The sequence below is a fragment of the Gouania willdenowi genome (genome assembly GCF_900634775.1).
Source record: "Gouania willdenowi chromosome 24 unlocalized genomic scaffold, fGouWil2.1 scaffold_320_arrow_ctg1, whole genome shotgun sequence".
In the NCBI taxonomy this organism is placed as follows: Eukaryota; Metazoa; Chordata; class Actinopteri; order Blenniiformes; family Gobiesocidae; genus Gouania; species Gouania willdenowi.
In genome coordinates this window covers 1,792,953-1,817,979 of record NW_021144848.1, presented here as the reverse complement: position 1 = coordinate 1,817,979, position 25,027 = coordinate 1,792,953, and the positions used below count along the sequence as shown (strand labels likewise).

The window sequence follows — 25,027 nt, the reverse complement described above, 5'->3', positions numbered from 1 at the left end:
GATGTGTGTAATATTTACAGGCTGTTAAGAGCCAAATAAACCTATAGTGTTTCTACATCTTTCTACTGTAATAGCTACTGTACTAATTGAAAACTCCTCTCTGAAAATGAAAGGGTGTGATTTAAATTTTTTTTGCCTTTGACAGAAGCTACTGTGCATGGTAATCTATAAAAGTATCCAAGCTGTAACTATTTTTTTCTATGGCCCCTAATCATTTTAAAAATGGCCCCATTATTTAGACTACGGGGCCAAAATTGGCCCGATAATATTTTCCTACTCTCATACGCTGGATAATTCAGATATAAAGACGTAGGACACAGGGAGGACTGACTGACTTCTCTGGATGACGAATCCAGAACGTGGTCGCCTCCCTCTGGAAGTCGTTGAGCAGTCGAATCTGAAACAGGAGCAGAGGAATGATGGAGGATGTGGTCTCTGGGACACGGCGCTAGCTTAGCGGCGCTAGCTTAGCGGCGCTCACCTGCTTCAGGAGGCGACTGATCTCAGGTCGGCTCACGTCCACTACGGCTGAGCCGCTCGGAAACATCAGCTTGTTGGACACAAACGCTGACTCCACACTTTTAGCTACACAACAACAGCAACAACAAATACACAATGGTACTTACATTGTTAAAAAATGTTATCACAAACACGAAGCTTCTGCTACAGCGCACACTTTTAGATCCATGTCAGTGAGATCAAGGGCAGTAAAGATCCACAGAGCAGCCGCAACAAAATGACCAAAAAAAAAACCAAATGTGTGGGAAAATCTGTGTGATTTGAATTTCCTCCGAAAGAAACAAAGTACGGTCTTTACTTTCTTCTCTGATTTGGACAATTTTGGTCTTTATCCTGTTTTATTTCGGCTCATCTTGTGACTTATTTTTCTTGTCCTCATATTGTCTTGTCCTCCTTTTCTCTGTCTTCTCTTATTTGGTTTGTTTTCTTTATTATTTTAATCTGTTCTTGTTTTATTTGATTGGATCTTGTCCTGTCCAAACTTGTCTTGTTGTATTTGGTATTTCCTTGTGCTTGTCTCAGCCTATAAGATAAGACAGGATAAGACTCTATCCTGTCTTATCTTGTTTAGTTTGATCTCATCTTATCTTTTTCTGTCTTGTTTGACATTATATTGTCTTGTCTTATCCTGGTATAATGTCTTTATTTTCATAGTCTTGTCTAGTTGTGTCTTGTCTTATTTGGTTAAACCTGGTCTTTTTATGTCTGAGTTGGGCTTATGTTATCTCATCTTGTCATGTCTCATCGTGATATTTGGTCAAAAAGCCATAAATCTGCTAATCATCAGTGATGAACGATCAAAGGAAACACTTTGTATTTAAAGACACTTTAAATACAAACCCAGGCTGGTGTAAATCTCCCGAGTCACATTCAGCGGAGATGACGAGAGGCTTTTAGCAAAAAACAGCAGCACACGATCCTGAGGAAGGTCAGAAAAACAAAAGGGATCATAGAAATAGACATAGACCTGACATTTACAGAGAACGCACTTTATTAGAAGATTAAAATCAGCATCAAGTTAACTAAACCAACGGTAGATTCCAGGATAATCTCACGCTCTCATCGTCCTGTCTGCTCTCGTTTGGGGTCCTTAGGTCAGCCGCCAACCTCAGTTTAAAAACCAAAATCCCACCTGAACACTCAGTGTGTGAGTCTGCTTTACTGATAAAGAACAGTCCAGTGACATTTGTGAGAGTCCTGCACTTTGTCCTGTTACTTATGCAAGAATAAAAAAATAAACTTAAGCCTAAATCTATCCATCCACCTAAACTTAAACATAAACCTAAACATCAACATAAAGCTAAACCTACAATTAAACCTTTACTTAAACATAAAGCTCAACCTACACTTAACCATAGAGCTAAGTTTTTTTTACATAATAGGACTAGATAGTACAATATCAGTACATGGTCTAGAGGTGGGGTTAAAGGGGTAAAATCTTCACAGGGGTCTTCAGGTGGACACCCTCCTTCATTGGTATTTCATTGAAAGGCCCACAACACCTGCAAAAAGCTCAACGGCGACACCTGGAGTCCCAGGTGTGCCCCACTCTGCTTTTACCCCTCGAAGGTCACTTTGCAGCCCAGCTGGGATCCTTTCTTTTAATCCATAGCCAGCTGCTGCTTTGTTCAGCAGCATCCGACAGTAACTTGACAGCTTGTCAGAAGGCCTGTCCTCGCACTCCCATTCGCTTGAGAAGCTTGGTTGTGGACGTGGCAACAAATCCTCAACACCCAACCTCAACCGGAAGCACCTGGGCACACCAGCCATGTTGTTTTGCCTCAGTTGCTATGTCGGAGTACTTCAGTTGCTTAAGCTCATATGCTTCACCAAATATAGCTTCCCATGGTACCATTAGTTCCACGTTGAAAAGCGACTTCTGAGAGGTTGACCACAAGACCAGGTCTGGCCTGAGTTTAGATGTAATAATCTCAGGCAGAAAGGTGAGTCTCTGGTCTAAGTCAACCTGCATTCTCCAGTCCCGGGTTCTGTATAGGAGGGTTGCTTCCACTCTTGCAGAAGGCTTTGCTGGGAGTTGTCTTGCTCTTACAAATGAGGTGGTGTTTCTGTGCCTATAGGAGGAGGGAGGGTGTTGTTGGTAGTTCTCCTTCCTTCCAGGGTACACTGGTCTGCGTCTTTGAGGCTTGCGTTGTACCAGCGTCCTAGGGACTTAACAGGCAGTTCTGACACCAATGAGATGGGTGTATCCTTGATGTGGAACCTCTGGTCCACCAGTTTCCTTTTGACAATGGATATGCTCCTGGATTTACTAGGTTTAAACTTCATCCTTGCCCATGCATAGTTGGCCACAAGCAATCCCAGTAGATGTTTGGTGCATGCAACGGTTGAGGTCAAGATGGTCATGTCATCCATGTAGGCACGAATAGGAGGCAGACGATGTCCAGATTGCAGACGTTCTGCTCCCACAACCCATTTGGAAGCTTGAATAATCAATTCCATTGCCATGGTGAAGGCTAGAGGGGAGATGGTACCTCCAGCCATTATTCCCACCTCCAAAGATTGCCATGATGTTGTGTATTCTGTTGTTTGAATACAGAATTGCAGATCTTGGAAGTAGTTTCTCACCAGGAATAAGACGTGCAGGTCTCTTCCTTTACTTTTGGCAGATTGTATTTGGTGCCATATCATGCTGGTATGCTCCAAGCATCCTGAGAAACCAGGTATGCTAACATTCTGCACAGATGTGTCAATCAAGTTGTTTTGCTTCAAGTATGTTGTCATCCTTTTAGCCACAATGCTAAAGAAGACCTTTCCTTCCACATTCAATGGGTTGATCTGGCGGAGCTGATCAATGTTTGAGGCATCCTTCTCCTTGGGGATTACCACTCCTCCTGCTCTTCGCCACACTTTTGGTATGGTTTGCTTTGTTCAAATCACCTTTATTAGTCGCCACAGAATGCGTAAGATGTTTGGGGAGTTTTTATACAGCCGGTATGGAACTCCGTTTGGTTCTTGAACTGAAGCTGCCCTTGCCTTCCGCCCCCGCTCTCGCAGACGCTGGGGGTTTTTCCTCTTTGGATTTTTTGTAGCAATAAGGGGTGGTCTTTGTGCACTTATCAAGCGACAGAGCCTGCCATCATGGATAGCTACTCCATGACAGCCCCGTTGGGGTCTTTCCCTCCTGTCAGCTGTCTTTCCAAGACATCATATGGTCTTTCCCTCCTATCAGCTGTCTTTCCAAGACATCATATGGTCTTTCCCTCCTGTCAGCTGTCTTTCCAAGACATCATATGGTCTTTCCCTTGTCAGCTGCACTTTCACAACAGTCACTGGAAATATCCAGCTTAGCTTATAGGACTTGATAGTACAATCCCTTAGATAATCAGTACTTGGTCTAGAGGTGGGGTTAAACCTACACTTAAACATAAAACTAAATCTACACTTAACCATAAAGCTAAACCTACACTTAACCATGAAGCTAAAACTACACTTAAACATAAACCTAAACTTAAACAAAAAACTAAACCTACACTTAACCATAAACCTACACTTCACCTTAAAGCTAAACCTACACTTCACCTTAAAGCTAAAACTACACTTAACCTTAAAGCTAGACCTAAACTTAAGTATAAACTTAGACATGGACATAAAATTAAGCATGAACATAAGTATAAACATGATCATAAAGTTAAGCATAAACGTAAGTCTAAAACCAAGCATACATTTAAACCTAAACTTAAGCATAAACCTTAGTCCAAACCTAAATCCAAACTTAAGCCTAAACTCAGTATGAAGTTAACCTAAGCTTGATGTTGAATCTCAGAAACCTTTTTTAATACACCATACAGTGAGTGACAATGGTAATGACACAAAGTAGGATATATTGAACAAACTAACTCAAAATGATTAAAATGAAATGATCTTGTCCAATATTCCACAGCACAAATAATGTATAGAGCAAATAGAAATGATCTGCCTACAAAAATACAAAATTAGTTCAAAGATGGAGGGAATCAACTTAGGGGAATGGGAAAACTATCAGAACAACAAGGAAAAGTTTTTGCGTGTGTGTGTGTGTGTGTGTGTGTGTGTGTGTGTGTGTGTGTGTGTGTGTGTGTGTGTGTGTGTGTGTAAAACTGTAGAACGGCCTTCTGGCGGATGAACACAAGCATCAATGTATTTAAATCAATGTACAAGCAATGCATTTTCTTAAAGTATAGAGCTGAGGAAGAGCGATAGTCTAACATGTTTATTGTCATCAAAGATTATGTGGGAGTATGAATGTATATCAGCCTTGTGTATATACAGTATATATAACAATAATAATTGATGTCTGTAAAGTTGAAACTGTCAGGAATATAAGTTTTGAAAACTGAATGAAAAATGAAGGTGGGAAATAATAAGTGCTACTTCAACCCACTTCCTTTCGAGCAGCGTATTTATTCATGTGATCTACAATATTTATGTTAATACATATCATGGCATTAGCCATGTTAGTGCAGCAGATTAATTGCATATTTCAAGAAAATTGTTCACTTTGGTATAAAGTATGAAAAAAGTACAAAATTTGGCACAGTTCCTCTCTAAAGGCAGCTATTTTGGAAAAAGGCGTTGGCCACTCAAAAATGCAATATGGCGGACATATTTCAAAATGGCCGTTATTGCTATTCAATGGTTGTTATATAAGTTATAACCAAAAAGTGCTCAGATCTGGGCAAACAAGGTGTCAGTGGAAAGGTCTGGTTCTCCCAAGTCCGAATATGTGCAATATGCAGCCCTCTCGGGGAGAGTTAGAACTGCGCCCGCTAGAGATGAGGCACTCAATCGCGGTGCAAAAAAATTGCTTATTTTGTGAAAAATGTTGCACCAGCGGACTCGTTTTCTTCCCCCCGAGTCCAAATATGTGGTTTGTTTTCGGCTAGAGGCCGAAATGCGCCCGCAGGAGGCCGCGGAAGTTTGGTATTTTCATGCACAAAGGGTAACCGCGGTCAATGGGAGAAAGCGGTATCAAAGTCACTCCCTTTTGCTCATACTGCTCTGAGGTTACTCCTGGTGCAGGAAAACACCAAACTTCCACGGCCTCAGGAGGACCTTTCCACTGACACCTCATTTGACAAGATCCGAGCATTTTTGGATTTTTCACAAGTTTTTTGAGACGATGGAGTGTTTCGCCTCTAGCGGAAGCAGTCCTGACTCTAACTGGGGGAGAAAGCAAATATTCAGACTCGGGAGGACCAGACCTTCCCGCTGACACCTCGTTTGGCAAGATTCGAGCATTTTTTGGCTATATAATAAATATCGAATAGCAATGGCGGCCATCTTATAAAAAATGGCCGCCATATTAAATTTTTGAGTGGCCAACGCCTTTTTCCAAAATAGTGGCCCTTAGACAGTATATATTTCATGCTTTTATACCAAAGTGAATTTTTTTTTAACTAATCTGTTGCACTATGTAGGCTACAAATGGAAACATGTATGTACTCATACTACTAAAGCTTTTTCTTTTTGTATGAAATTGTTTCAAATAAATAGTGTGTTAAAGTATTCAAACCACAGTGACAGCTGTGTGCTCGTCCTTTTCTATATATTTGCAAATATATACAGTGTATATATATATATATACATAGTATGTACACAGAAGTGATGAAGAGAAACTCACGCTGAGGTCAGGCTCAGTCAGAGCTGCACAAAGGTTTCTGCGAAGGTCGCTCCAGCTCTCACAGCTCAGCACGTCAGAGGGAGGAGCAGAGCAGAGGGCCTGGAGGGCCTCCCGACGCACCTACACACACACACGTGCAACCATAACTGTGCTGGGAAGCAGGATTGGTGGATAAAGACTGATAACACTATACGACTGTGTGTGGGCCTCGTAAGGTCAATCTAATCGCTTCATTATTCCAACACATTTTGGACGATGTGATGCTTCCAGCTTTGTTGAAGGCCTTTTGTTTTTTTTGTTTTGTCCATTGTCCTATGAATCTGTGATAACCTCATTTATTTATTTATACAAATAATATCCACTGTTATTCAGGAAGTTTATTATAGTAGACAGAAAAAGTGGTAAAAAGGGTTCAAAGTTTCAAATAATGGAACAATTAGTTTAAACTGGCAAATACTAAAAAAGATTTTAAAAAAACAAGGATTAAATATGGTGAAAATAAGGTAAAAGAGAAAATAATGGGTCAACAATATGTGACATTAGGTGGGAAAGTGTTGGAAAGGGTTTATAAGTGCTGAAAATGTCTTGAAAGTGGAAAATATGGGCAGAAAAGGCATTGAAATATGATGAAAAAGTGTCAGAAATGGGAGTAATGTCGCAAAAATGCATTTAAAAAAGCAAAAATATGGCAAGAAAAAATTATGAAAATAGGTTAAAATATGGCAAGTTTGGTGAAGTTGCAGAAAAAGGGTAAAAATAAGCAAAAATTGGTTCAAATTATTCCAAAAATATTCTTATTTTCTCGAAGGCATTTGGCGACCCCCTCCCAGTGTCTCGTGACCCCAAGGTTGAGAACCCCTGCTCTATATAATTGAGTGAAATGCTTTATTAATGTGTTAAAATTTGTGAGCTTTCTGCCATTAGAATAGAGCCTAGTATGTGTGGCTCAAATTCAACTCTTATCTACAGCCAGGTGTGAGGAAGCTAATCTAATCTCCACTACAAAGACAAGGACGCAGAAGCATCAAAGTGTACGACGTTCAACCTCTTTGGGCTTCCTGACATCCAGTTGTTCAGCCAGAACCTGCAGCTGCTCCTGTCTGATGAAGCCATAGCTCTGTAACACACACACACACACAGAGAGAGAGTCTGGAGCCCAGTGCAGTGTGGACTGATATGAGACGAGTCAGCGTTTCTTCCTGCTCTGACCTGGTTAAAGGATGAGTCGCTGTCAGAGCACTCGTCTACGTACTGAACGTTGCTCTGACTGCTCAGCTCCTCCTCAGACACGCCAATCAGAGACTCCACCACCGCCGTCGTGTTGCTTTTTAACGTCTGCATCATCTGATGGTACCTGGAACAAACAAAGAGTGGAACAAACCTGAGCTAGAAAATAAAAAGAGCATTTTAAACAGTTGAACACTCCCATCCAATGCATTAGGTACGGGCAACATAAACTTTAAACACATTTACAGAGGCATAAATAGACTGAAAAAGTACACAACAACACACAAAATGACAGAAAACACACAAAGGCAACAAAAAAATAAATGGATTCCAAAAACAACATAGTCAACAGAAATACACAAAAAGTACAGATGTACAAAAAGACAACAAAAGTACACAAAATGACAAAAAATATTTATAAAATGACAAATAAAATACATAAAATTACAAATGACTAAAAAAAAACACACAAAACGACAACAAAATCACACAGAACAAAAACAAAAACATGTAAAATGTCAGAAAAATGTGCAAAATGACTATTAAAACACACAAATTACCCAAAAAAAAAAAACCTTTCTTCTTTCCTGTAAAAATCTTCAGATTAATCAATATTTTATAATGTGGCCCTTGGCTCTGATAATCATATTTTGTGGCCCCCGCCCTTCATAGCAGGATGTTAGTTAATATTAATATCATTATTTCTTAATAATAAAACATGATTAAAATAAAGAAAAAAATAAAACTATTATTTATTTATTTTATTTATTTTATTTATTTTATTTATTTTATTTATTTTATTAAAAATATAAAATATGGTAATATCAAATAATTCAAAAATAAAACTAAAATATAAATATGCTTAATAATGACCGAGATGCAGTGAAAGTGTGTGATAAACATGACTCAGACTCTACAACAGTGACTATAACACACAGATAAAGTGAGTTTTCTCACTCTGCTGAGTCTCTGGTTCTGTGCGTCAGGGCCTGGATGAGGGCGTCATGTCCTGAGCCGACCGCGTGTTGTCCTTCTCCTCTGGTCCAGGTCTTCATGCCCTCGTCCACCACAGATCCCAGTGAGCGCTCCACGTAGCCACGCAGATACTTCACTAACTCATAACTGAAAGGTTAGCACACAAACACCACATCATTCCTCTGGAAGTTTTTCACAATTCTAATTGATTTTGAAAGGTAAGAACCCATGTTCTCCTACTTGTGGAAGTTCTTGTCTGTCTCCTCCAGGTGAAGAAGAACATCCTCTGCATGCTCAGTGGAAGGAGCACTGGAGATTTGGTCGCTGATGCTTCTCAGGAGCTGCTTGAGGAGGGACTGCAAGTCCAGCTCATCTTCAACGCACACCTCAGACATCTCTGACACAGGAGAGGAGAACATGGAGAGATACTGTATGAGTGAGAACATTATGGGGAATGAAGCAAACCCGACAAGCCACAAATATATACATACAACATACACACAAAATGACCCCAGACATACAAAATGTCAGAAAAATACACAAAATGACAAATACAATACATAGCACAACACACGAACATCAACAGAAATACACTAAATGACTCCAGGCATACAAAAAGTCAAAATATTACACAAATTGACAAATAAAGTACATAAATGGACTCAAAAAACACGTCAAAAGAAATACACAAACTACTCCAGACATACAGACTACAAAAATAGACAAAATGACAACAAAAACATACAAAATGTCAGAAAAATACACAAAATGACAAATACAATACGTAAAATGACTAAAAAAACACATGAAACGTCAACAAAAATACACAAAATGACTAAAAAAAAAAAAAACATGCAAAATGTCTGAAAAATACATAAAATGACTCTAAAAACACAGGAAACAATAACAAAAACACACAAAATGTCAGAAAAAAAAAAAAAACAGAAACAAAAAACCCACATAAATGGACTCCAAAAACACACGTCAACAGAAATTCACAAAATAACGCGACATACAAAGAGACAACAAAAACATAAATTGACAACAAAAAACATACTAGAAAAATACACAAAATGAAAACAAAATATATAAAATGACTCAAAAAACACACGTCAACAGAAAAATACTAAATATTAAACAGAATTATATATATATATATATACACAAATCATTTGCAGATACCACAGCACACTTAAGTAGTCTGTGCTAAGGGCTTCATGTGAAAACAAATTAGAACTGCTCATCTGCTGTATCTGGACGGTGGAATTCCGTTATCATTAGCTTCACACATAAGTCATGACTGTCCGCCCGCATTATTACAGCAACTCTGTTTAGCATCTCTGCTGCTAGCATTAGCATCGCAGCTAGCAGAGACAACACCGTCCGGTTGCTTCAAATAACTAGCAAGCTCTACAAGACAAACCAAAACCACAAACACGTAATATGACTTAAAAAAAATATTTTTGGATCAAATAATCACCTCGTTTTGATCCGGATTAATGAGAAAACAACAGCTATTTTCCCCATTTAAAAGATTACTGACAGCTGCGTCTCCATGGTAACCAGGAGTTGCCTACGGTGCGCCATAGGACTCAAACTTAATTTACTCTGCCTTCATAAATTAAATAACGTAAACTGTATAAAATTGTAAATATTTCAATAATAATAAAAAAATGATTAATTACATAATTATGATAAATAACTGAATAATAGAAAAAGGGTATGGAAGAAGAAAAAAAATATTAAGTTTTCTACGTGTACGTCACAGTGTCACGTGATCCATTGTTTTGCTATTAGCTGCGTTTTGACTTTTCCTCATGACCTGCTGCAAATAACCCTCAAAATAACACGTTTTAGACTTGGAGACACGAATTAGGAACAATTCCGTGTTTTGTTTACGTTTTAGTCTCTGTTTAATTTTGTCATTATGTGGGGGGTAAGCCGGGTTTTGGTCTTCTGAATGAGCCACAGCTAGCCCGGTTAGCATCAGACACAACAAACATGGCGGCGGTGGACAGCTTTGAGTTCCTGTACCGGGAGATCTGTCTGACGTGCGGCTTCTACCGGGACACTTTAGCCCTGCTCGGTGCTCTGTACGCGGCCAGTAAAGCCGTGAGGCTTCTGAGGAGCTGCTGGAGCTCGGTCAGGGTTCACTTCGTGCCCCGGTTGTTCCCGGGAAGGAGTTTAAAGCACCGCTACGGAGCCTGGGCTGTAGTTTACGGTATGAAATATTTACCCAACATTACACAAATAACACCCAATCATTTCTAAGTGCGTTTAACTTTAAGGGGAATAACACACATTTACAATTCTGGAGGGGAAAATGTATGAATTAAAACTTCAAAACTATAAGTAAATATTTTTTGATAAATAAATATTTTTATTTAAGAGATTCACACAATTATGAATTTTGAAATTTATAAACAAAAATAAATTAAAATTTGATTGTATTTTTAAACATTGGAAAACTATATGAAAATCTAAAAACACAATTTATCAATAGAAAAACATTAATATATTTATGTAATCTAAAAGTTATATTTTTATTTTTTATTTTAAAACTGTAATTTCAGATTATTTTTTTTTTTAAGAAATAAAATATATATATACCAAAGATTTAATTTGAGAAGTCACAATTTCATTCTATACATTTACAAACAAAATGTATAGAAATACATTTATATTTTGATGAAAAAAGGTTGAAAAATTATAATAATTCAGTGTAGTGTAGAAAATATTTTTTTTAAAATGATTTTTTTGTGTGTGTGTGTGTGTGTGTGTGTGTGTGTGTGTAGGAGCATGGGAGCCTCTGGGTAAAGCCTATGCAGAGGAGCTGGCCCGGCACAGCATCAGCATCATCTTCGTCACTCACGATGAAGCAGCCATCAGAGACTCCGCCTCCTCCCTCTCCCAGCGCTACCCTGTGGAAACACTGGTCATCGTGGCCGACTTGTCACTGGACCCCGGCTCCACCATCAAGCTGGTGAAAGAAGCCCTGAGAGACAGAGACGTGGGTTTCCTGATCAACTGTGTGGACCAGTCCCTGGTTTCCTCTCCTCAGAAACTGCTGAGCACAGACGAACACCAGCTCATGGCTTTGGTCACCAGGAACGTGGCGTCTGCTACTCTGATGACTCGACTGGTTCTACCGGGGATGGTGGAGCGCAGACGAGGGGCCGTGGTCAACGTGTCCTCGGGTTATTGCTGTCAGCCACTGCCCGGGAGGGTGACTCTCGCCGCCTGCACAGTACGACTTTCCACAACTGTTGGTGTTGCACTTTATTAAATTTACTGCCTCAGAAAAGGATCTGTATTTGTCTACACGTGACTAATACTAATTTAAAAAAACAAACTATGCTTTAGACGTAGGTCACCAGTTGAAAGGGACACCAGTTGGACTGGAACACTGGGGAAAAAAACCAATGAACTCAAATCCAAAAACATTAAAAAAATACAGCAATTACAGGAAAAATACACCAGGTGACTCAAAATACACACAAAACAACACACAAAATGAAGAGAAATACACAGTGATGTGAAAAACACAAAACAACAACAAAAACACACAAAATGAAGAAAAAAACAAACTAAACTAAAACTAAAATACACAAAATGATAGAAAATTTGACAAAATGACACAAAAACACTCAGAATGATTAACAAAATACACAACAAGTCCAAAAAGCAGGAGTTTTTATCTTAGTGATGCTACAGTTCTCGTCGTCTTCACCGTTTTAAATCTTTTCCCATTTGTTTCTTATTTTAGGGATACATGGAGCATTTTTCATCAGCTCTACAGCACGAGTACAAACACAGAGGACTCTTCATTCAGAGTCTTCAGCCTTTACAGGTAATCTGCCTTCTGTTCGTCTACAGCAGTGGTTCTCAACCATGGGCTCAGGACCCCATTTGGGGTCGTGAGACACTGGGAGGGGGTCTTTTCACCACTATTCATGCTTATTTTTTTTACCAATTTAACCACATTTACGACTTGTCATGCCCATTATTTGCCAGTTTAAACTAATTGTTCCAATATTGTCTCTGAACCACTTTTTCTGTCTGTTTTTGCCTCTCTAATTTGCAACTTTTAACCAATTTCTGTTTTTTAAAATCCCATTTCACCACCTTTTCCACCATTTTTCATCACTTTAAACCCATTAAAACACAGATTTACATCTTTAACTTTTCATATTTTAACCTATTTTCATCACTTTTTTGCAATATTTTCCATTTTCAAGACACTTCAAACACTTATAAACTAGGGCTGAACGATTTATTGCATTTGTGATATTATTGCGATATAAAACACAATTTTCTAATTGCAAAGGCTGCAATTTGTATTGTATCTTGTCCTGCCTTGTACTGTCCTGTTAAGTTCAGAGTGTTTAAGAAGTGCAGTCCACATGTTTACATGTTGTATGAAAGCTGAAGATAGTTAGATATGTTGCTTTAGAATTTATTTTTATTTACAGTTGAAATAAATCTGCGTGCGTGTGCATGTTCTCAGGTGGCATCAGGCAGCCATGGATGGTTTGTTCCAAAGCCGGAGACGTTTGCTCACCACGCCGTGTCCACGCTGGGCGTGTCCCATCGAACCACTGGATACTGGCCTCACACTCTGCAGGTGAGCGCTGAGCTGACCTTTGAACCTGATCCAGATGTGGATTCATTACTCACCAGGTGTTTCTACCCCACAGTGTGGGCTGATCAGGTGGATTCCTGAGTGGATCTGGATCCTTGGATCAGGTTGGTTCATCGCTTCATCCTGAGGGCGTCGTCCCTGCTGCTGCTGCTAAGTCTAATGCTAACGCTAACCTAAACTTTGTGGAGGACATGGACCAAACCAGCCAACTGTTGCACTTTGAGGGAGGGGGAGGGGATCCAATGCAAACTGTGATTGACAGTGTGAGAAAAAACATCTTTTCAACATCTGGCCTTAAGCAGGGATGAATTATAAAGAAATGTCTCATTTTTGCAAATGAGAGCAATAAATACTTCTAAAGTCCTTCTGGTGGTGTGTTGTTTTATGAAAAACTGACTCCAAAAATATATTACATATAATTATATAGAAAAAAACATTAAAGAATACAGAAAGGACAGAATAATACACAAAAGTACTCCAAAAACGTACAAAATAACAATAAAAAATACACAAAACTCCAAAAAATCACAAGGTGACAGATACACAAAAAGACTAGAAAAACATTTTAAAATACACAAAATGTCTCCAAAAACACAAAGTGATGTCTAAAATACACTAAGGACCTGTACTACGAAGATAGATTTTATCTTATGGCATGAAGCTGGCTAACGTCTCACGGGGCTAAATCACCATGGTAACTTAGGCTGAACGACTAACCTGGTCGGGACCAGGTTTTGTTCTGGCTAGGATCTGAGCGAGTATTAAAGCCCCGCCTCCTGATCAGTCAGTTCTCTTAGAAAACGAGCTGTCTAATAAAAAGAGGATCATTGTGAACACGTCACTGTGTGGATCTGATGTGACTGACAGGAGAGAAAATATTTATCATTTCATTTACCATGACATCCTATAGGAAACAGTTATTTATATCTGATGGACTGACCTACATACAGTAAGTCAGCTGATAAAAACGGTGGACGCTTTGATACCGATGAATAAATGAATCCATGTATTCTGTGGTAACGCAAAGAGCCTCAGTCCTGTAAGATATTATAAAATATAAATATATTCCACTTTATGATGTAGGCTGATCTGAATGAACGCAGCATCAGAGACACAGACGAGGTGAAACTGATCAGTGTGTCTGTTTATTATGGGATAAAATTAGGGTCATAAAGATTGTGTGTGTGCAAAAAAATCTTTGTGCGTAAAAAAAAAATGTGAGTGAAGAATAATTTGTATTTGTAAAACAATTTTGTGTCTGCAAAATACCTTTTGTGTGCATGTAAGAACTTTTCTCTTACAAGTACAAAACCAAATACACAGACAAATTGTGACCCTGGTTTAATTACGTGTGAGGATCAGCCAATCAGCACTCAGCTTACAATACACCATTGTAGGGCTTCCTGCTGGAAACGCCCCCTTCCTCCTTCATTGCGCGATGAAAAATGGCGGAGCAGCATAATGCAAGTGAACAGGTAAGTGAACAAAATCTCTTAATAAGGAGCGTAGAAGTGAGGTTTAATTGTTAATTACGCTGAGACGGTCTAAGCAGCGCCACAGGTAAAATTCTCACAAGCACACAAAAGCAATTTTGCAAACACAAAATGTGTTTTACAAATACAAATAATTTTTTTTTTGCACAGACAAAATCTTATAACCCTAATTTGATTTTATAGTTTATTCTCCATTTATAATCCGACTAATTTAAGCATTAACACTCATTAATTCCTGCATTAATTACTTTCTGCTTTTAATGCAGCAAAAGTGTTATATTTTTAAAGAATTATTCCTCAATTGTGACGTAGGTTGCGCTCCAGTTTCTCTGTGATTGTGATTGGTCTGACGCTGTAATCTCCTCTTCTGTCACTAGAGCGCGCACGTAGCCAGGCTGAAGTCACCTCGCTTAACCTAGTGAGTTGTAATCTAGATTCATAGGACAGCTTCTGTCTGACAGAGAATATCTGGTTCGGAGAAGCGAACGGCGATAAATCCAGGATATAATTAACTGGCTTCGTAGTACAGGTCCTAAACCATAGCAACACAAAAACAACAACAGAAATACACAAAATTACTCAAAAAACATACAAAACAAGAGAAATATACACTAAAACAACAACACAAATACACAATGACAGGAAAATACACAAAATGATTGACGGCATGAGAAAAAAGCTGGAATGGATAATAAAAAAGCGTGTCATCTTTGCCAATGAGAACAATAAACCCTTCTAAAGTCATCCTGCTGGTGTGTTGTTTTATCAAATGTGTCTTGTTTCTGTTTCCTGCGTCGTGTGAAGCAAATGAAACTGATTCATGACTCGTGTGTGTGTGTGTGTGTGTGTGTGTGTGTGTGTGTGTGTGTGTGTGTGTGTGTGTGTGTGTGTGTGTGTGTGTGATCTTCAATATGAAGGTCACACATCTATGTGTACGTACATGTTTATGGAGGATTGGCGGCTGATTACCAGTATGATTACCCCATAAATCAGACATTAGCAGCTGGCACATGTCTGAAATGTAGTAAATGTAAATGCATAGAATAACTCCAAAAACGCACAAAGATATGCAAAAAAAAGACTGAAAAAAGATACATAAAATAAGCACAAAAAACACAACAAAAATACACAAATAACTAAAAAAAAATGCACAAGATGACTGGAGAAACACACACATATTTTAACACTATATATATATATATATATATATATATATATATATATATATATATGTTAAAATATGTGAGCTGGTGCATCTTGTCACTATAGTGCTGCTCATATATTACTATATCACAAACATCAGAAGTAATGTTTCTGAAGTCACCAGAAATTTGTGAGATCAAAATGGGGTCACGACCCAAAAAAGGTTGGGAACCACTGATTTGACCAAAGTGCTGCACATGAGTTGCAAACAAACAAGAAAATAATACAATTTAAAAAAGTAAATAGGGCTAAGAACAAAAGAACACCTATAAGTATAATAACTCTCATGGTGTAAAAAGGAGTGAAAGTGCATTCTATTTCATAATATTTCACGAGATGTCTCACTATGGGATTCAACCTCTGTCTGCATTCCTCAGAAGCATTTATTTCAATCTGCTAATCCTGATTGGCCAGTGAAGAGCGCCCGTCCGCTCGGGGGTGACACACTTCCTATAAAAGGAGGACACGGACAGGCACGCACCATTCAAACACCTCTTCTCCTCTCAGCTAGCTTGCGTTTTTTTTTGCTAGCTAAACTGTCTACAGGCGGATTCTCTTTATTCCAGTCGCCGTACGCTGGCAGAACTATCGCTTGCTCTGGACCACAACTGGTCGAGAAGTGGGCAAAATACAGCTCTTACCTTGCTTGGTAGGTGCTGTCCTTCGCTGCCGAAAGGTAGTGAACCTCCGAGCCTTGGCTCCGGCTGACGGCTCCTTCCAATGCTGTTGCTCTGGCACACGTTGGTCCCCAGCAGCTCTTTCACTCCGGTGTTACCCCCGCTGCCCGCTCCTAGCCGCAAGGCCGGTACGTTGACCTCAGCACACCTCGCTGTCGTCTTGGTCCTACTGCCCTCGGCGCCTACGGGCCTGTGCGCATGTCAATCCTCCGTCTGGGCTCTCACGACAGTGTGTAGCCCGGCTCCAGCTCCAGATACTACGGTATCCGAGCTTCGGACAAAGCGAAAGCGGCCGTCTCGGGAAAATCCAACGCTTTCCTCGATGCCTCAGACGGTCCAGCACACGTTGGCCTGCATTCCAGCTAGCAGCTGTGCTAGCTGCCTCGTGGTAGCGTAAGCTAGCTACCTGCTCTCCTGACTGCGTCTCGCGGTGATGGAAGCCAGGGCCTCTCTCACCGAGGGAGCGGGATACTCTGGGGCTCGCCTCTGTCCATGTGGGGGTAAAATCTCCACTAAGGACAGGCACAAAGTATCCTCCCAGCCTGGACACGGTGGAAGTGTGTAAACGCGCTACAGCTCGGCTGGCCATTCCGTGGCCCGCCAGAGTAACTGAAGCCACCAGGTCCCGCTATGAAGGGAAGAAACTCCCCCTTTCGAAGGGCGCTGCAAGACAAATCTTTCTCGTCTTTCCTGAACTGCTTGTGGAAGTAGCTCGTTCACCGGGAAAACCCCCGTGTCGGGTGCCTCATCCCTCGACTGTGAGGCGATGGAGAGCCTCGGACTGCTTTGTATGCCACCGGTGAAGCTTCTCGTTGTGGCTCACCTGCTCCCGCGACAGCCCGCTGTGTCCCCTCGGAGATCCGTGTTACCGTCCAGAGCGGACCGTCTCCAGTCGGACCTCTCCGCGACCGCTGCCCTCTAAGTCAGGGCGCTGAATGTCCTCTCTCTCCTCACTGCTTATCAGGCTGAACTCTGTGAGGATTTCTAACTGTCTCAGGACCCTGCGACGATGGAGGAAATATCCACGGTTGTTGACGTGAGTTGGACCTCACCTCCCACGATTGTCCATTTTTACATGCTGGACGTTTCCGCCCCATGCGTGGCACGGGCGGTTTTACTGTCCTGATGTGCTCACACTTCTGCCCTGGAGGCTGGTACCGCTCAATAAGCATGTCTGCACTACGGGAGTTTCCATATCCCATAGTGAGACATCTCACAAAATATTACGAAATAGAACTTTGGGTTATGGATATAATCCCGGTTCTATGAGTAATATGAGTGAGATGTCTCACCAGACTACCCTTCTTGCTCGAACAAGGAGAAGAGCTGCTTATTTGGAATGGTGCGCCTGTCCGCGTCCTCCTTTTATAGAAGGTGGGCTTCCCCCTAACGCACTCAGCGTGGAGCCTGTTAGACGTTGGAGGGTAGTTTGCTCTATAGTTCAGGACCTACCACTGAAAAGTCAAACATCACCCCTAGTTTTTTATTATTTCTACATTTATTATGAATTAAAATGTATTTTTTTTGTTATTTGAAGCTCATTTTAACCCAGTGGAGGGTTAAAACAAATACAGAAATACAAAAAAAATAAAAATGAATCCAAAAACATTTTAAAAAATACAAAAAACACACAACACAAAAACAAGTACAACAAATGTCTCCACAACATACAAAATGACAACAAAAATAAACAAGATGACTCCAAAAACATATACAAACACAAAATGACAAAAAATAGACAAAACGACAACCAAAATACACAAAATGATGACAAAAACAAACAAAACAAGAACTGAAATACACAAAATGACAGTAAATGAAACAAAAAGACAACAAAAACTCCTCAGAATGATAAAAAAAATACACAAAATAACATTGAAAGCAGAGCCTTTGTTGTTTCCTGTGTTAACGCTCACATTGGTCATTGTTCTAATGCTTTGTCATTGGTTTGTATAAAATAAAGGTTGAATAAGAAGAACTACTTGATGCTGCGATGGATTGGACGTCCAATCAGTGCAGCTGTGTGTGGCAGGGTTAACTCTGGGAGGGTTTGTTGCTCTCTATTGGAGGGTGTCCTTCCAGATAAAGTGTTTAAATGAACAATAAAACAAAGGCAGCCTGTTGCTCACCTCGTCTTCATCGTCTGCTCCTCCTCTCCTCCTCTCTTCCTTTTCATCTGCTGGTGAGTCAAATTTTCACATTTTTTATCCTACATTTGCAGAGAAATGATTGATTCACACGTGTGATATGTTAAAGCTGGACTCCTATGAGTAAACAGTCGCCTTAAATATCAGGTTTAAAATCAGTGCAAACTACCAAAACAAAGTAAGAAAAGTGTGTTTATGTGAAACGAGCATTTTCTGTGTCGGATTTCTTTCAGTGGGACCTCATCGTCTCCCTCTGAGTATGCAGTAAAACACAAAGTGATTTTTAAAATACACAAAATGACAAAAAAAATAGACAAAACAACAACAGTAATACACAAAATTACTCTAAAAACATATAAAACAGCAGAAATATTCACTAAAACAACAACAAAAATACCCAATGACTGAATATACAAAATGAGACCAAAAATAACCAAGATGAGGAGAATGACACAAAGTTACATCTAAAATACACAAAATGACAGAAAACTAGACAAAAACACTCATAAAACACACAAAACCACAACTCAAATACACATAATGATGATAAAAAGACAACAACATGAAGAGGAAAAACAAATTATTGTCTAAAACATACAAAATAACAGAAATATTCACTAAAACAACAAGAAAAATAAACAATGAGAGAAAAATACACTAAACCACAACCAAAACAAACACAAATAAGACAAAAACACACAAAACAAGAGCTGAATACACAAAATGATAGAAAAAGAAACAAAAATAGACAAAATAATTCCAAAAAAACACGAAATGACTCAAAAGCACACAAAACCACAAACAAAACACACAAAATGAAGAGAAAAAACACAAAGTGGTGTCTAAAGTTCACAAAATAACAAAAATATAAACTAAAACAACAACAAAAATAAACAATGACAGAAAAATATACAAAATTAGTCCAAAAACACACAAAAAAACAACAACCAAAACACAAAATAAGAAAACAAAACAAGAACTAAAATACACAAAATGATAGAAAAAAACTAAAGAAACAAAAACAGACAAAATAACTCCAAAAAAAGCAGAAGAAGACAAATAGACAGTAAGTAATGAAAGTGTGTTTATTTCATGTTGTGTGTAGGGTGTGTTCCAGTGGAACCTTATCGTCTCCCTCTGCCTGAGCGCGTCATCATTTGGGCTTCACAGCCTTTAAATCCACATCTGACCAAGGTTAAGTCAGCAGATAAAGTGTGTTTTGGAGACGCTGAAGCTTGGCCTTGTGGGAGCATCTGTGTGTTCTGAGTCTGACCTGCTTTACGCTCACACACTGGGAACGTCTGATATGTAGGAATAGAAGCTCTGGTTTCACTGGTGTGGTGGGATTACTATCACCTTTAATGGAGGACGTTCCTCTAGCTCCTATTGGAGCGTTCTGGTCATGTGGTTCTATCTGGTCCCCCCTCAAGGCCCGGGGGCATAATCCGGCCGCCCCAGCATCCAACTTGGTCCGTCTGAGCAAAGCTTACAGAGAAAACATGAATCGTATAAATATCATTACATTTTTCTGGATTGCAGTCATTTTTAATTACAAGAAATCAGTTTTAAAAAAAAAAAAATCTCAATCTTATTTTGACCTTAAATTACAATTTAGGCAATTATTCTATGTGGCTAACACGATCAAAACATTTAAAAACAGACAAAATGAAGAGAAAAACACAAAGTGACAAAGTCTAAAATACACAAAATGACAACAGAAATACAGAAAATTATTCCAAAAATACACAAAACAACCACCAAAACAGAAAATAAAGAGAAATACACAAAATGACTCCAAAAACATACACAACCACACAAAAAAAATGAAAACTGTACAAAACGACAACTAAAAGTATACAAAATGACTCCAAAAAGATACAAAATAACAGAAACATGTGCAAAACTAAAATACAGAATGACTCCACAAACATACACAAATACACAAAACGACAACAGAAAGACACAAGATGACTATAAAAAAATACACAAAATGACCCCAAAAACTTATACAAATCCACCAAATGACAAATATAATACTAATATACAAAATGACAACAAAAACACTCAAAAAACAATCAGTGAAAACTACAGAAACAAAGTAATAAAAGTGTTTATTTGATTGTAAACAGAGCGCAGCGTACTGGGACAGTGAAATGGGGGAGTGGGACCTACTGGGACGTCTGCTGGATAAAGTCCAGAGTCATTCCACCGTCATCGGAAAAGTGTGGCTCACCGTTCTCTTTGTGTTCAGGATCATGATTCTACACACTGGAGCTGACAAGGTGGGACACACACACACACACACACACACACACACACACACACACACACACACACACACACACACACACACAACCAAACAATCCACATGAGATACACAAGTCGTATTTATGAGATAATAAAGCCCTAAATTATTATTCGTCCTAATATTAACATCAATTAAACATGTTTAACACCAATTATGAAGTCATAATTACAAGAATAAACAAAGAGATGCTAATATCATATTTGTGAGATATAAAGTAATAATTATTCCTGACAAAGTCAATAATTACATCACTGTTCTTAGTTTATCATCTGAGTCTGTGATTGATTCTGTGAAACTGATTCTAAACCACAAGAAAGTCAGAGTTCAGTGCTTTCAAAATAAAATCACACAAAGCAGCAACTTCTTGTTTTACTTTTTTTTATTTATTTATTTTTTACAGCTTTCATTTAAAACAGGGGTTCTCAACCAGGGGGATGTGAGACACTGGGAGGTCGCCAGATGTCTTTTTTTATTTTAAGCCTATTTTTACCCCTTTTCTGCAACTACACCAAATTTGCCTTATTTTAACCTATTTTAATCACTTTTTCTTGCCATATTTTTGCTCCTTTTAATGTATTTTTGCTACATTCTTCTCATTTCTGACACTTCTCCATCAAATGCCTTTTCTGCACATTTTCAGCTCTTATAAACCCTTTTCACCTTATGTCTTATACAGTATGTTTATTGTCACTTTTATTCATGTTTATTTTTGCCAACTTAACCACATTCACATTTTTTCATGCCCATTATTTAACAGTTTAAACAAATTGTACCAATATTGACAGTTTCAACTTTTTTTTAAACACTGTTTCTGTCTCTAATTACCAACTTTTAACCAATTTCTGTGTTTTTAAAAATCACATTTCACCACTTTTTTACATTTACATCCTGTAATTATGACTTTTATATCTCATAATATTTTATTTATTTATTTTTACTTGTATATCTTGTTTAATGACTTTGATATCTTAATTATGACTTTTATATCTTGTTAATTAGTACTTTTGACTTTTTTAATTATGACTATTGTATCTCGCAATTACGGCTTTTCCATCCTCTAATTATGACGTGTATTTCTTATGACTTCTTTATCTCGTAATTCCGACTTGCCGTATCCCTCTAACCTTCTCCACATGTTGTGATTTTTGTCCTTCCAGGTGTGGGGGGATGAACAGTCAGACTTTGTGTGCAACACGCAGCAGCCCGGCTGTGAGAACGTCTGCTACGACCACGCCTTCCCCATCTCCCACGTACGATTCTGGGTTTTCCAAATCATCGGCATAGCCACGCCCATGCTGCTCTACCTGGGCCACGTCCTGCACGTCATCCACGTAGAGAAGAAGGTTTGGTTGGAGAGCATTGCCCCCCCCCCCCCCCCCCCCCACGCCCCCCTAGTGGTCAAAAGTTTTCATCAGTTTTCCCAAATTCAATGGAAAAAAAACAATTATTGATATAATGTACATGAGATACACATATTCTAAGTGCCATAAAACAGTATGTATTAGTGTTAGTTTCATGTCATAGATGTTAGTTCTACCTCAGGTGTGTAGTAGTAAGTTTTCAGTGGAATACTGCCAAACTTATGAGACTTTAGGTTGGTTCTTCTGTTGCTAATTCTTCTTCAACCAGTTTATTCTCAAGTGGGCTACAGATTTTAGGCGGTAAAACAAACAATTTGATCATTTATGTGCCCCAGAGTATTTAAAGTGTGTAAGGCACTGACAATATCCAAGCAATAAGTGACTGATATTTTCTTGAGTTTGTGACCAATTTTTATTTCATTTGGGGAAATTGTAGGATTTTTGAAATACTGAGAGTTCTTACAACAAGTTAACGTTCAAAATAGTTGGGAAGTGGAGAGGGATTTAAACTAGCCTTTACACGGTCAGGATTTTTGGGCCAATCACCAATGAGTGCGTTTAAAAAAACAATCACTGATTCCATCATATGAATTCAGGTTGTTTTTTTTTTAGGTACCGACTAAATTTCTTCGGTACTACATGATACAGATTCACGGAAAATCAAATGGTTCCACGTTTCTGGACATAAGCGCAGCCTTGTGAGGGAGTGGAAGAGTTTCCATAACATTTGTTGTCAGTGTGTGTGTGTGTGTGTGTGTGTGGCCCTTTAACTGTGAATGAATGCCCTCGTCGCTCAACCAATGTGCGGAGTGAGAGAGCGTGTGTGACCAGAGCAGATCGATTATGAGCTGTAGCCGTTTTTAGTGATTGGCAAAAAAAACGTTGCAGCTGCTGAATTAAACCAGAGTCTCACGTCATATTCAATGACTGCTGTGAAACAACTACAAGAGAGTTGGAGATGAAGCTGTGGAGGCAGACCACACTGGATTTATGTCAAGCCTCCATTAGCATTAGCATTACCATTAGGAGCAAATACACATTTACCGACTGAGGCATCGCTTATAGTCCATATTCACAGGTGCACAGCGGGGGTGGAGCGCACACACAGACACACACACACACACACACTAACAGCCAGTAGACTGAGGAAGAAGTCCAGCGCTCAGCAGTTTTGCTCCAACCAGAGACATTCTCACTGTTCACTCATAGGTTTTCACCTTTGTGTGAGTGAAATAAAGCCGTGTCACGTACAGCAAACAACTCTTTGGTGTAAATGAGATGATGAAACAATGTGAGCATCTACACAAAGTATCATCACGACAATGATGTCATTGAACCGAACGGCGAATTAAGACATTACGGCCGTTCACATTAATTACATAAAATGTAAAATATGAGCTGATCCAATATAGCCGATCAGATCAGTGTAAAGCCCAATATAAACATCAACAAGCTCCTTCACTCTGTTGATATTTCCAACATAACGGTGTTTGTAATTTTATCCAGAGATCTTTAGTGTTTTAATAGTGTTTATATTATTTATATTACACATATTCGGATTCGAGGAAGAACAAGGGATTTACACTGATGCCACTTTCGGCCGATCCGAGCACTTTTAAAAACCGATGGGAGCAGCTCAGCTGCAGTATGGATGCTAGGGCAGTCTCTTGCTTCCACACAGGTGACCCCTGGTGGACAAAAACACAGAGAATCAGGTTCTCCAGCCGACGGTATTCGAACTCTAGCCGGTAATGATGCACATATCCGAGCAAGGAAAAATAATCTAAATCTCTGTCAGGCTCGCTGCCTGCACCATCAGCCATGGTGAGTTTATCTCTCTTGACCTTTGACCTCATGCGCAAGAACTGAACGAGAGCGAGATTTCCGAGAGTGTGAAGAAGCTTATTGTACTTGAAAAAATGTAAATGACTCCAACCCTGGTGTTTTTGAGTTGTAGATAAAATCAGACTAAGTCAGCTTTGTGTCTTTGTTGCAGCTGAAGGAGAAGATGAAGAAACAGGCGGAGCTGGATGTCTTCCTCAGACGAGCCTCCAAAGTCCCCAAATACACCAAAAGCAGCGGGAAAATCAGCATCCGTGGCCGCCTGCTGCGTAGCTATGTCCTCCACCTGGTGGCCAAGATCATCCTGGAGGTGCTGTTCATCGGTGGCCAGTACTACCTGTACGGCTTCACCCTGCAGGCCAGCTACGTGTGCAGCATCCCCCCCTGCCCCCACAAGGTGGACTGCTTCCTGTCACGGCCCACTGAGAAGACAATCATCATCTGGTTCATGCTGGTGGCGGCCGTGGTGTCTCTGATCCTCAGCCTGGGAGAGCTCTTCTACCTGTTTGTGAAGGCGGTGAAGGAGTGCATGGCCAGGAGGCAGGACTACACGGTGACCCCCGTCACCCCTCCACTGTCCGACAGGGAGGTCTTTAGGAACCAGAGCGACACCATCCAGAACTTTGTCAACATGGAGATGGAGCGGCAGGGACGTAAGCTGGGTCTGAACGGAGAGGTCATCAGGAGCATTTCAACGGAGAACAACATCGGAGAGGTCCACATCTGAACAGCTGTAGTCCAGAGTCAGGGTTGGGGTCAATTAGAATTGTAATTGTGTAATTGATAATTAATTAAACACAATTAAATCATGAAGGTCCATTATTATGCTATTCGTCACCCACCTTTATTAGTTCTAAGAACCCCAACAACATACAGTAGTATTTGAGGTTTATTTTCCCAAACTTGCCTGTTTTCCAGAGTTTTAGCCTCTGAAAAGTCACTTTCATGAGGCTCCTAAAAACAGGCTGTTATGGGGCCTTCATGGATATGCATGAGTGGGCGTGTCTGTAAAC

The 25,027-nt window shown here is 39.6% G+C and overlaps 3 protein-coding genes across 10 annotated transcripts in view; 2 read left to right on the top strand and 1 right to left on the bottom strand.

The window, feature by feature from the left end:
* Window positions 1-25,027, bottom strand: part of tbc1d32 (TBC1 domain family, member 32) — a 116,422-nt gene that overhangs the window by 55,142 nt on the left and 36,253 nt on the right. For 3 of the 8 annotated variants that reach the window (XR_003672999.1, XM_028440606.1, XM_028440613.1), the window contains exons 1-9: window positions 9,822-9,926; window positions 8,582-8,738; window positions 8,324-8,488; window positions 7,349-7,493; window positions 7,185-7,256; window positions 6,140-6,259; window positions 1,360-1,438; window positions 482-585; window positions 336-397 (exon numbers count right to left, since the gene is read on the bottom strand). Coding sequence is in view for 7 of the 8 variants with exons in the window: in XM_028440606.1 (XP_028296407.1) it covers window positions 336-397; window positions 482-585; window positions 1,360-1,438; window positions 6,140-6,259; window positions 7,185-7,256; window positions 7,349-7,493; window positions 8,324-8,488; window positions 8,582-8,736 (902 nt within the window). In the remaining variant the exon portion in view is untranslated. Of the gene's footprint in view, window positions 1-335; window positions 398-481; window positions 586-1,359; window positions 1,439-6,139; window positions 6,260-7,184; window positions 7,257-7,348; window positions 7,494-8,323; window positions 8,489-8,581; window positions 8,739-9,821; window positions 9,927-18,485; window positions 18,536-19,859; window positions 19,989-20,675; window positions 20,778-21,935; window positions 22,178-25,027 lie in introns of those variants that run through there. The other 5 variants (XM_028440610.1, XM_028440612.1, XM_028440609.1 and 2 more) reach the window with 4 other exon arrangements.
* On the top strand, window positions 10,120-13,346 carry hsdl1 (hydroxysteroid dehydrogenase like 1). The gene is made up of 5 exons (XM_028440616.1): window positions 10,120-10,562; window positions 11,137-11,588; window positions 12,108-12,191; window positions 12,849-12,965; window positions 13,039-13,346. Exons 1-5 carry the CDS (start codon window positions 10,343-10,345, stop codon window positions 13,108-13,110), a joined length of 945 nt encoding a protein of 314 aa, XP_028296417.1. The 5' UTR covers window positions 10,120-10,342; the 3' UTR covers window positions 13,111-13,346.
* gja11 (gap junction protein, alpha 11) lies at window positions 18,452-24,841 on the top strand. The gene is made up of 4 exons (XM_028440615.1): window positions 18,452-18,538; window positions 20,633-20,785; window positions 21,969-22,154; window positions 24,169-24,841. Exons 1-4 carry the CDS (start codon window positions 18,452-18,454, stop codon window positions 24,739-24,741), a joined length of 999 nt encoding a protein of 332 aa, XP_028296416.1. The 3' UTR covers window positions 24,742-24,841.

What these genes read in the sequence shown, in the direction of transcription:
- hsdl1 (XM_028440616.1), top strand. Translation starts at nt 10,343, where the DNA reads ATGGCGGCGGTGGACAGCTTTGAGTTCCTGTACCGGGAGATCTGTCTG. An exon ending in TGACTCTCGCCGCCTGCACA is followed by an intron (nt 11,589 to 12,107) that starts GTACGACTTTCC and finishes TTCTTATTTTAG; the next exon opens with GGATACATGGAGCATTTTTC. An exon ending in ACTGGCCTCACACTCTGCAG is followed by an intron (nt 12,966 to 13,038) that starts GTGAGCGCTGAG and finishes TCTACCCCACAG; the next exon opens with TGTGGGCTGATCAGGTGGAT.
- gja11 (XM_028440615.1), top strand. Translation starts at nt 18,452, where the DNA reads ATGAACAATAAAACAAAGGCAGCCTGTTGCTCACCTCGTCTTCATCGT. An exon ending in TACACACTGGAGCTGACAAG is followed by an intron (nt 20,786 to 21,968) that starts GTGGGACACACA and finishes TTGTCCTTCCAG; the next exon opens with GTGTGGGGGGATGAACAGTC. An exon ending in TCATCCACGTAGAGAAGAAG is followed by an intron (nt 22,155 to 24,168) that starts GTTTGGTTGGAG and finishes TCTTTGTTGCAG; the next exon opens with CTGAAGGAGAAGATGAAGAA.